Consider the following 12,524-nt stretch of genomic DNA (forward strand, 5'->3'; position numbering starts at 1 on the left):
CTACAGACTAATTTCTCCCACCAGAGTTTTACTTCCTATTTCAATACACGGCCAGGGGTTCATAGGGCCTGTATGTTCTTTGTCCAGTCAGCAGATCAAAGCCATTTATTTGGTCTAACTTGGCCAGTGGAAAGGCCACAGAATGACCACTCTGAACAAGAGGGAACAACACTAAAGGTAAATTGTATGGTTGGTCAGGTCCTCCAAAAAACAAACATTTACCCTCTAGGCATTCTGTGGTGGAAAAATCCCTTTGGTGTTGGTAGCCTTAGGAAAAGAAATGACCGCAGGAACAAAGATTCTCTCTGTGGGTGTTTCCTGTTCTCCTAACAGACAACTGGAAGGGTATTTATATGAGGTCTTTGTTTCTCACAGATCTTTAGGTCCCACCTGGTTCCACTGTCCTCACAACACGTCTGTGTAGGCCCTGTTTCTCTGATCTTTACATTGCTAATCGTTTGCTGCCTTTGTCAGGCTGCTGAAACGCAAATCAGGAGATCATTTCATGTTTGCTAACTTCTGAGCTGTTACACATGAATCGGTCACAAAGTATCTGTCTCAATGTGTAGTAACCCAGGTCAAATTATGCCTTGAGAGGCAAAGCCAGTTTTTGTTTTGTGGTCATTAGAATTCAGAGGTAACTAACACTTTGTACGTTCTGTTACGCTGGCAGAGTTTGTTCCTAAAGTGAAAGCAGTCACACCTTCGCAACCACAAAGCGTTATCACTGATGCGACTACACCGTTTAACCCCAGAACAGTGGGTCTGTTCTGTGGCTTGTTTCCAATCTTTACAAATTGAGTGATCTCGGAGCCTATAGTCGGGGGGATGAATTTTCTGATTAGATTACTTCCTGCCAGGTTCTGGGGGGTGGCTCAGGGCCTCATTTGCCTGGACCACTTTGGTCTTCCCCTTACAGACTCCTCTACCTTTGCACAGCTGTTGGACACAATGAAGCGTGTGTTCCGCGTGTGTTCCGCGTGTGTTCCGCGTGTGTTCCGCGTGTGTTCCGCGTGTGTTCCGCGTGTGTTCCGCGTGTGTTCCGCGTGTGTTCTCTTGCTGCATACAACACCTCTAACAGCTGAATAATGCAGGAGCTGAATAAGGACAGCAGAGAAGAGGGGAAATGATGGAGAGGCGGTTATGTCCTGACAGGAAGGATATAGCGGGGAGAGAGAGAGAGAGAGAGAGAGAGGGAGGAGGGAGGGAAGCCTACAGCCTGACGGGAGGAATCCTCCTCCAGGACACCCCATCTCAGTCCAGCCCTGCCTGGTGCATAGCTCCACTCTGCTCAATATAATTGCCTCTGCAGCTCTTCAATTATTTATTGGACATCAGTGGAGTGCAGAGAACTCACACACCCTCCGTCACCAGACCACCTCCTTGTCGTTGTGTTGCCTCACGAAGCTGTTACTAAATGTCCCTGTGTTTATTCTCCATTCATACACACTGTTTTGGCAGTCTCGCACACACTCATTGAGTTCCTCGTCTATGTTCGCACTCTCCCTTATCTACAAACAGCTGTTTGAATGAGTGGGTAATTAAATGGGTTTTAATCAGAGTTTTACGTACACCCGATCTCATTGTTAATGGCGCCCGCCTCTCTGCTCCGTTGGATGTGTGCTCTGTGTGTGATTCAGATCTATGTTACATGTGGAGTCCTGAAGGGTGAAAACTAAAAACATTGGTCCCCCCGAAGTTGTTTTGGCTGCTTTTCCGTTAGGAAATAATTTTTTAAAAACAAGTACTTATATTTGGGTACTTGCCAATACAGAGTACCGATACCAAGTATTCAAAGCTGCACTAGGTAGTTTTTTTACTGAAAGAAATCCTAAGGTTTGTCCCTTAAACATCTTGTGGTTCTCAATGTTAACTTACTTAAGCTTTAACTATTTCTCAATGTGCTCCACCTTATAATATTATTTACCTTATATAATGTATTATTTAACTAGTAATTTTTTTAATGTAATTTTTTCTCTGAAAATATAAACAATACACAACCCATCGCAGACTTATTTTGAATGGCGCTGCTGCATTAGTGTTTTTCTTGTAGTGGTGCATCCCTAGTTTCTGTCATGAGGGTTTGGTTTAGGGAAAGCTGTTACAATCGGGCCTAGTGTTACAATTAGTGTTTAGTTTTAGGTTTAGTCATTTCCATTTGGGTTTAGGGTTAGATGTTATGGTTAGATTCACTTTAGGCATAAACCTTAGGTTATATGGTTAATGTCAGAGTAAGGGTTGGTTTTTCAGTGAAAATGTACAGCTCTGGAAAAAATTTAGACCACTGCACCTTTTTTCTTTCCTTTCCAAAAAAGTCGAAAAGGAGGGTTTTGAGTGAGGAACAGAAATTTTAAAATTAAGAGACCACTGCAAATTGAACACTTCTGTTCCTCACTCAAAACTAAAACGTTCTTGGAAAGGAATGAAAAAGGTTCTGTGGTCCAAATTTTTTCCGAAGCTGTATATTTCTTAGGTCCGGAAATATTTGGACACTGACAGAATTTTCATAATTTGGGCTCTGTACGCCACAATGGATTTGCAATGAAATAACCGAGATGCAGTTGAAGTGCAGACTTTCAACTTTAATTCAAGGGGTTGAACAAAAATATTGCATGAAATGTTTAGGAATTGCAACCATTTTCATACACAGTTCCTTATTTCAGGGGCTGAAATGTAATTGGACAAATTAACATAATGATAAAATGTTCATTTTTAATAGTTTGTTGAGAATTTTTGCTGTCAATGACTGCTTGAAGTCTGGAACGCATGGACATCACCAAAAGCTGGGTTTCCTCCTTTGTGATGCTTTGCCAGGCCTTTACTGCAACTGTCTTCTGTTGTTGTTTGTTCATGGGTCTTTCTGCCTTATGTTTTGTCTCCTGCAAGTGAAACGCATGCTTGATCGGACTGAGATCAGGTGATTGACTCGGCCATTGCAGAATATTCCACTTCTTTGCCTTAAACTCCTGGGTTGCTTTCACAGTATGTTTTGGGTCATTGTCCATCTGTGAAGTGCCGTCCAATGAACTTCTCTGAATCTGAGCAGACATTATATCCCTATACATTTCAGAATCCATCTGGCTGTTTCTGTCTTCTGTCACATCATCAGTAAACACTAGTGAACCAGTGCCATTGGACGCCATGCATGCTCATTCCATCACAATGCCTCCACTGTGTTTTACAGATTATGTTGTATGCTTAGGATCATGAGCCATTCCAAGCCTTCTCCATACTTTTCTTTCTTGCCATAATTCTGGTACCGGTTGATCTTAGTTTCATCTATACAAAGAATGCAGTTCCAGAACTAGGCTGGCTTTTTTTATACGTTTTTTGGCAACATCTATTCTTGTGGTGAATCCTCTATTTGCTCCTCTATTTCTCCTCTATAGTCTCCTCTATAAGGAGACTAGTAGATGAGAAAATATACTGGCCAAGCATATTTTATCTGCCAAAATAATAAATTGCCTTTGTCATGTATACATTCATTTCAGTACTTTTTAAGGTATTTTTTTTAATACAAAATGTTTCGATGACAAGTGTTTCTGCTTTTATCTTTAGCATACTGGCCACACAGAACAACTCGTCGCCTCGGCATCATACTGTAGCCAGCCTCTTGAAATCCTTTATCTCCAAACCTCCAATTCTCACAAAATGTTTTTCTATGTGATGCTACAAAAGTTTTTTTTTTTGTATTGCAATAATGTCATCCCTTTACACCAGCATCTCTTCCTTTTCAACTTTCTTAACATTATTTGACAATACTTACTTAACATCATTCCCTAATTAGCTAAGTACTTCCCCTCAATTATCCACTCAAACTCTTCATGAATTGCCTCCCAGATCTATAACACACAACATCTCCAAAGCTAATGAGCAAAAGCAAATTAACAACAATAACATAAAATGTTTTTATTTTAGAAAGGTTTTCTACATTAACTTAAGCTCTAAACGTTTCTCAATGTGATGCACCTTCTAATATTCGTTACCTTTTTATATAGTATTATTTCAATAGTAATTTGTTTAATTTATATTTTATACCATGTAGTTTTACCTTTGAAAATGTACACAACATACACCGCACACTTTAATTTTGAACACAAAATACGAAAATCGGAAGTCTTATTGTTGCTGCCGAATCTCTGTTACATGCATGACACTAATCAACTGTAACTGTCGAGTTGAGCCGAACTCTGATTCACACCAGCTGCATGACGTTGTTGAAAGCGGAAGCGCTCCATTGCTAGCCATTCATAAAAGGCTACCCGCTCCTTGAAGCGGGACGGCAGCGCTGGCCATGGCAAAACTATTTTATCCCCAAAAAATTTTCCCCCTTCTTCGTTCCGGAAAACCAATATGAAAGCTTGTAGAAGGTACTACAATAATGAATAGTCCATAACATAATAAACACCGTGGGCTAATTTTACTACAAGAACAGGAGGAAATCTATAACGTCACACTCAAGGTCTAACGAGACCTTATTAGAAACGATATATAGCGTGGTCAAGGATCGCTCAGAGTCTCGGACCTATAGTTCCTCTTTATCAGTTAGTACGTAATATGTATTTATTAGTGCTAGCTAAGTGAATAACACTGATAATCTTGTCATCATGGCACCTGTCAGTGGGTGGGATATATTAGCCAGCAAGTGAACATTCTGTCCTCAAAGTTGAAGTGTTAGATGTAGGAAAAACGGGCGAGCGTAAGGATCTGAGTGACTTTGACAAGGGCCAAATTGTGATGGCTAGACGACTGGGTCAGAGCATCTCCAGAACTACAGCCCTTGTGGGGTGTTCCCAGACTGCAATGGTCAGTACCTATAAAAAGTGGTCCAAGGAAGGAAAAGAGGTGAAACGGCGACAGGGTCGTGGATGGCCAAGGATCATTAATGCTCGTGGGGAGCGAAGGTGTGCGTGCGTGCGTGCGTTTTAATGGGATGTCATCACACTGAACCTATCCGAGCTGCTGAGATAATGGTGCTTCTTTCTCTGTGGTCAGCTTGTGGCTGGAGGGATGGTGGAGCTTGTCCATAGAACAAAAAGCCCTATTGATGAGTGCTGGCTGACGGTGGGGTGTGCAGCAGAAGGGAGTGTCACATGAATCGTTTTCTCACCCCTGGAGCTCCCCCCACAGGACCAGGGACCACACCATGCACCTGACAAAGCATAAAACGGGAGAGCCTCTGTTCATGCCTACATAGAATACACAGTGGTCTGAGGCCAGTGTCTCTGAGCTAAATTTACACCTGTGATCCTCCACCCATCCTCACTGCCTAAAGTAGCCTTTGCCCTGGGGGGCTACTGCAAGCTGCTTTCCAGGGTGACCAGCTGGGTCAAACATATGATCCAATTAGAGAGCTGAATATGGCTCCCAGATGGAAACACTAATGACAGACAGACAGACATCAATGGAAGAGCCTCCTGCACTGCTCTCTTCCATCTGTTCTGCTTTTAAGGTCCTCCTGAAAAACGCTCTGTGGTAATGACCTCTTCATTTCACCGGGTCTCTGAAGTGTTTTCCTCCCCTCAAACCACTATACCCACCACTTTGAGACTGTCGCACAGCTGATTCTGGATAACCCTGGTAACGGCCTTGGTCCCGCTAGGTTGTATTTCCGTGTTTTCCATCATTTATCCGTCCCCTGGACCACGCATCCCGGGATTTGTAGTAAACCCCCCTCCCCCCCATCTGCTCCCTCCCCTCTCCCAGGACCGTAAGTTGACCAGAGTTGAGCGTCAGCGGTTTAAGGAGGAGGCAGAGATGCTGAAGGGGCTGCAGCACCCCAACATAGTCCGCTTCTACGACTTCTGGGAGTCACCCCTGAAAGGGAAGAAGTACATTGTCCTGGTTACGGAGCTCATGACCTCCGGCACGCTCAAAACGTGAGTCAGACCTGCTGTAGGTAGGAGATGATGGGGATGATTATAATCAACAAAATTGGCTACAACTGGGCAAAGCCGATAGCTTTTTTTAAATGTGCTTTTCTCAGGTGAGTCTGTTAACATGTTTTTGAATATAATGTGGCCCTGTCCTGATCAGATTACCAGCGTTGGTTTATCCCCTATAATGCAGATAGTGGGATGTGGTGTGTGTGAACATTTGCTACGTGTTAACCCCAAGTTCCAACTTATTTTTTCTGGTGTGTTATGTGTAGGTGTTACTCATGCCCTTTGTTCTTTCCTGCAGGTACTTGAAGCGCTTCAAGGTGATGAAGCCCAAGGTCTTGAGGAGCTGGTGTAGACAGATCCTCAAGGGCCTCCACTTCCTCCACACTCGGGCCCCTCCCATTATCCACCGGGACCTGAAGTGTGACAACATCTTCATCACTGGCCCAACCGGCTCCGTCAAGATAGGAGACCTGGGATTGGCCACGCTGAAGAGGGCCTCTTTTGCTAAGAGTGTCATAGGTAGGCGGTCCAGCCAATCGGCATCAGCGCTAACTAGATGTTTGCGTTCTTTAGTCTTTAAACGGACAACTCTCTCCTGAAACAAATGCTATCCTAACCTTTGACCCCTGTCTTCCCAGGCACCCCAGAGTTCATGGCCCCAGAGATGTATGAGGAGCACTATGATGAGTCGGTGGATGTCTATGCGTTTGGGATGTGCATGCTGGAGATGGCAACCTCGGAGTACCCCTATTCGGAATGCCAGAACGCTGCACAGATCTACCGCAAAGTCACCAGTGTGAGTAGTATACACCAGTTCACCTCTGACTCTGATTCCAGCTAGGTTGGAAAATAAATGGCCACTATGCATAGCCGATAGATTTCAAAATAACAAGTATTTAGCATTAATAACCGAAAGGCCATATATTCTGTGTCACCCAAAATTACTTCTCCCATTTAACCCAAACATGCCAGTAATTTTACAAACTCTCAATTGAATTTAAAACCATAAAAAGCGAAGCCAGGTAATCTCACTGACTTCCCAATAGCAATGATGAAAACAAAAGACTCACCTATTCAATTAACAACACAGTATCAAGAATATCTGTTTGTTCTTTCTACCTGTTTGGGTATACATTTCAGTCTCTCCATCCAGTGGAAATTATTTGCAATATTCCTGGACATTTTTTACAGTTTAGACTTCATCAAGGATTAACTGGTTTCATCCTGCTGGGTGGGTGGGTGTTTTTCATTTTATAACTGGGGCTTTACCTTTAAATTCTATTTTTTACACAGAAATTAATTTATTAATTTCTGTGTAATGTTTGATTTAACAAAAGGGGATGGTTTACGGATAGCAGCAGTATTTATAAACAATAGTTTTTCCCATTGCAGTCCATTGTAAAGTGTTGGTGAACTGTTGGTCAACTATTGGCAGGTTTTCTCAAACCTGTCCTTGGGACCCAAAGCCATTCCATGCATTAGATGTTGATTCTGGAATATGTATTTGCTAATCACTAAGCCCTTGATTAATAGATTCAGGTGAGATGTTTCAGGGCTACAACAAACGTGTGAGGTTTGAGAACACTGCCCTATGGTACCCTATTCCTTCATGGAAATGCCTTGTTGACTGTAATACATCTTTCAGTGGAAGGCACATGTTCTAAGAGGTTCTAAATATCAATACTAGAATAATAGCCTAGTATGTTAAGGTTAAAAGATAGTAAAGATTATGATGTGAAATCATTGCCAAGGGTGTCCAGATATTTCGAGGGCGGATATTTTTTGCACCCTCAAAAATTGACCGAGCTAGATTGAATGGGGTTGGTCACCCGGAACAAGATCCATGCTTTAGCCAACACTGTTCAGGTACTTCAGGACACCCCAGATTTTTGGGACAGAATGATAGCATCTCCTCCATCCTTGCCACTTTCTCCATAAATAACCAGAAAATAACAAGCCTAGTTCAGCCAGCCTGCAATTAAAAGTGATGAATGTTGTTGCCTTCCCTGGATACAAACCCAGGTAACCCACATAAGAGGCAGTGTCTTTAACCACTACGCCACGGAGCTGCATGCTTATTGTGTCGGTATAGTGTCTCGACATTGGATAATTTTGTCACGGTAGAATATTTCGCTAGACACCATTAAGCACTGTGTTAAACTGACAAATGTTTCTTAAGTTTACCTCCACAAATGGCATCTATGTATGGCTATTGCCGCTGGCTGTTTTAACAGCTTATTAGCCATTTGTGAATGACATTGATACAGGAACTATCAATATAGGGGACTAACTTTTTCATCAAATGAAAAGCTGAGGGAATCGTGTTGCCATTGAAGTTTTTGACTATCCTGAACACATCCTAATACATAATTCGAAAATCCACCAGAAATAGTTGCAATATGACACGGTAAACTGTTATTTTAGGATTCATGTAACATAGCTACTGAAGGTTGTAGCCGGCAAAGTTTTAGTCTGTCCTGAAGAAATCCTAATGCATAGTTTGTTTTGACTGTGATGGGCATCGAACACGGACCTGTTATTTGGTAGTCCGTGTATCTAAACCCCAACGATATTTAACAAGGGTGAGTCAGTCTGTCAGTCACATTCTCTCTTCTAGGCCGGCTCCACTTACGCGGTCCGGCAAAAACCATACAAGGCCCCAGATATTTGAAAACAGAACCTTATTTCTTAACTTCGTCAACGCCATGTATATCCGACTGCTATGGAGAGACCACAAAGTTATTTATCTTGTATATCAATGGGAGCTGGTAGTTACATACTCCATTAATATGCCAAGTGTGCATTGGCAACTGTGTGAATTTGCTGAAAATGCCTATTTTGACTCTACGAAGAGCTTGTTTAAAGCATTAACAATCTGACAAGTAATGTCGACACCACCTCCTGCAACGTGATGTAATTTGAGTTCTTACGCAGTTTTTTTCTCAAATGCTCAGTTGGAATATTAAAACACTTGGTTTCCAACCTAAGACATTTTTAACTAGGTTTGGGAGATTCAAATAATATACACCGTTTTATAAGGTCACACCTATCTGGTAACTGTCCAGACTCGCCCTTACCTCCAAAACGGTCAGAACTCATTGGGAACACATTCTACAAGGTGCCTGAATCATTCCACAGGGATGTTGGTCCACGGTGACACCATGGCACTGCTCCTTAACCGCAGATTACTCCATCTCAATGCTCAACTGGGCTGAGATCTACGGACTGCACAAGCAACTCAAATAAACCAAAGTCCCTTTCGTGTATCTGAAACTATTCTGAGACGATGCTTGCTTTGTTACACAGCACGTTATCCTGCTGGAAATACCCGTGTGATAAAGGGGTGGTTGTGCAGGGATGTACTTGTTCAGGTGCACTGTGGCATTCAGATGCTGGTCAGTGTCAGGGACCCAACGTGACGGTCAAACAGACCCTACGTTATTACACCAACAACAGCTTGTACTGATGAGCTCAGGCAGGTACCAGGAGTTGTTGGACCAGGCCAATGAACCTCTGCCCCCTGGGGACACTTGTTCTACATAGTTGTTGTTGTTATAATTTTTGCAGCGGTTTGTGGCCATCTGGTAGCTTGAACGTTTCTTGCTATTGTCTTTCAAACTCATTGTCAAGCTTAAAAGCCACAAGGAAATCTACTAGACATACTGAATAAAAGAAATACTGCATTACTGATTTTTATTTCTGTTTAGTGTTTTGAAGTGGCAATGCAGGAATACCCACGCCTGTGTACTTTTCTACTTTATTAAGATGTTTGCAGATATGATCATTTAGTATATCTAGTAAATGGACTTTCCAAATATACTTTTCAATGAAATGGATCCTGTCTTTCAACCAAAGAACAAGCATTGCCTTCAGTAATATTGACCCCATATAAAAGGTTAAGCACAGTAGGGTAGTGGTGTGAGGCTTTTATTTGTTTCTTTTTACCAGAACGCTCCATCCATCCCTATGAAATGTTTCCCTTGTCTGTTTTCAGGGGGTGAAGCCGGCCAGCTACCACAAGGTTGTGGATCCTGAAATAAAGGAGATTATTGGCGAGTGCATCTGCCAAAAGAAAGAGGAGCGGTGAGTGATTGTACCTGCCTGTCTGCCCACCAGTCTTACCAGGCCACCAAGGTGCCCCGCTATCAGTCCACACCCCCACCCCCGTCCTGTCAACATGGCGATGAGTCAGGCCTCTCAACAACTGCGCAATCTCCCCTCCCGATCTGTAGGCCTTCCTCTGGGCCCTTTCAGGTTTGACGCAGCAGGGAAAACTACACTCAGTACTTGCATCGCTGCAGGTTTCTGCATTGAAAGGGGATTTTGTGCTACACTTTCTGTCCTGGCTGCTAATAAATGGGGGTATTCTTAGATAAGGCCAATGTTGTTCTGGCTCTGTTCACATCCAAACACTGACAATTGTGCTCTGAAGATGAACTTGTTTTTTTTAGCTTCTATGTGGCATAACTATAGAAATATGATGAGGCATTAAGTCCCCTGTGTAGTTTTCAGTTGATATGACTCATTGTGTTCATTCTTTTGGATTCATTCCTAAAATCCGACTTGAGGGGCCCAGTTGGAGTCATGCCATGTTAGTGCAGTAGTGGAAAGGGTTGTTTGTGTTCTTCTCAGGTACTCCATGAAGGACCTACTGAACCATGCCTTCTTTGCGGAGGACACGGGTGTGCGGGTGGAGCTGGCAGAGGAGGACGATGGGAAGAAGGCGGCCATTGCCCTGAAGCTGTGGGTGGAAGACCCAAAGAAACTGAAGGGAAAGTACAAGGAGAGTGGGGCAATAGAGTTTACCTTTGACCTGGAGAAGGAGACGCCGGAGGGCGTGGCCCAGGAAATGGTAAGTTACGTTGGAGTTGAATTAGCACTGAATACAATGTATGTATTAATGATTATTTATGCCCTAACATTAGTGTCTTGATTATTCATCATATATGACCATGTTGTGTTAGTCTAGTAGCTAGTTATGTAGGGCAGGTCTGTGTGGAGTCCAGGAGTCCAACCTTGTGCCGCCCACTTCCCTATCTCCTCATCGGGGGAATGTGCCCCGATGTAGACTAGCTGCGATATGCTCTGCACTTCCAGGAATCCAGTGATTGCCATGATATTTTTATCTTTGCTTGTCTATCTTTGCTTGTTTTTGTCCAACAAACGCCCACCATCAGATAAGATCTGGTCATGCCCTCTGATAAACCACTGTGCCGAAGAGGCAGAATATTTCTCTCTACCGATGATAGTAGTGCTACCGTCCCTGCAGTAGGTTGTTGGTTGACTGCCAGCTACAGTTTTCCCTTTCAGAGGGTTCTAGAACCTGACATCTGCATTTCTTTAGATCTAGTGTATGGTTTAACTGTACTCAACAGAAATGGGCCTCATGCCAGGTTGGGGATCACTAAATCACTGCTTATTATTGAGCTTGTCTCAAAGGATTGCTTGCAAATGGTGAGGAGGGTTGCAGAGCTGCAAGGTAGGGTGGTCGTTGACACCTTGATTCCCCTGGTGTAGGAAGTAAAGCAGCTTCATATTTGTTTTGGCCTAAGTTAGCTTAACCTGTTGGCCCTGTTTTATATCCCCATTGAAACGAACCAGGCTAGTTTGAATGTCACGCCTCATACCATGATGTATTCCATCAAATCAGAACAAACATACACTGACCATTATCAGATGTTGTCCATGTGTTTGGCCATGTGTGTGTGAGTTTCACAGTTGTTTTTGATACGTGTATGTCTGTGTGTGTGTGTGCCATTGTGAATGGGTCAAGCCTCAGTGCCTTTTGTTACTAAAAGATCAGGACCATTGATGATTATTTTGGCAGGCAGCAAGCTAACCTGCTTTCCTTTGTCTGTGCTGTGCTGTGCTGTGCTGTGCTGTGCTGTGCTGTGCTGTGCTGGGGGAAATGTAAGGTTTTGCTGTAACGATTGTATTTAAGGGGAGAAGAGGAATGTTGCCCGAGGCACAGTGGGGCTGTGTGGTCAGCACTTAACATCTTCAATCACCCTGACTCATTTCTCTAGAGACGAGCGTTATGGGAGATGCAGTTCGTCTTGACTGTCAGGACTCAGGTCGTGAACTCTGCTACTGGTGAATGATTATTGTTAAGGCAAAATTATCTTATTACCCTCTATGAAAGACACAAATTCAGATTTTTCGGTTCTTATAAGTAGTGTGCGAATGGATTGAATAATCACTATTGGCCTTTGGCAAAGTTTCAAAAATATCAGTGCTGGGCAAATTGTTATTGCACACTTCCAGGTGTTTCCTAACTGTAACTAGAACGTACACATTTTGCCCCACAGAATGCTTGGCTCTGCCCACTCTGCATCACTATGCCACCCATTAACGTTGACCGCTACAGTGCTATCTTGGTTTACTTATGAAAATCTTTGACTATACTCAAAGCTTTATGGTTTCTACACTGACTGGTCTTGTATCTACTGTTTACCTTTTGCCTTCATCTGCTTCAAAATGTGACCCATTGTGCGTTCAGAGGTACACCGCTTTGGTTCTTTAAGCATTTGTGGCCTTTGTCAGCTTGACAAGTCTGGCCATTCTCCTCTGACCTCATTTAAAAGGTGTTTTTGCCCACAGAAAAATGCCCACAGTTTATTTATCGCACCATTCTTCTGT

At 43.0% G+C, this 12,524-nt stretch overlaps 1 protein-coding gene across 12 annotated transcripts in view; it reads left to right on the plus strand.

Moving 5' to 3' along the window:
• The window catches only part of LOC105024957 (serine/threonine-protein kinase WNK2), a 58,949-nt gene that overhangs the window by 23,934 nt on the left and 22,491 nt on the right, over window positions 1–12,524 (plus strand). For all 12 annotated transcript variants that reach the window (XR_003782674.2, XM_029123988.2, XM_029123992.2 and 9 more), the window contains exons 3-7: window positions 5,707–5,879; window positions 6,184–6,404; window positions 6,524–6,681; window positions 9,880–9,968; window positions 10,518–10,737. Coding sequence is in view for 11 of the 12 variants with exons in the window: in XM_029123988.2 (XP_028979821.2) it covers window positions 5,707–5,879; window positions 6,184–6,404; window positions 6,524–6,681; window positions 9,880–9,968; window positions 10,518–10,737 (861 nt within the window). In the remaining variant the exon portion in view is untranslated. The remainder of the gene's footprint in view (window positions 1–5,706; window positions 5,880–6,183; window positions 6,405–6,523; window positions 6,682–9,879; window positions 9,969–10,517; window positions 10,738–12,524) is intronic.

Source organism: Esox lucius, chromosome 12 (assembly GCF_011004845.1).
Source record: "Esox lucius isolate fEsoLuc1 chromosome 12, fEsoLuc1.pri, whole genome shotgun sequence".
NCBI classification, from domain to species: Eukaryota; Metazoa; Chordata; class Actinopteri; order Esociformes; family Esocidae; genus Esox; species Esox lucius.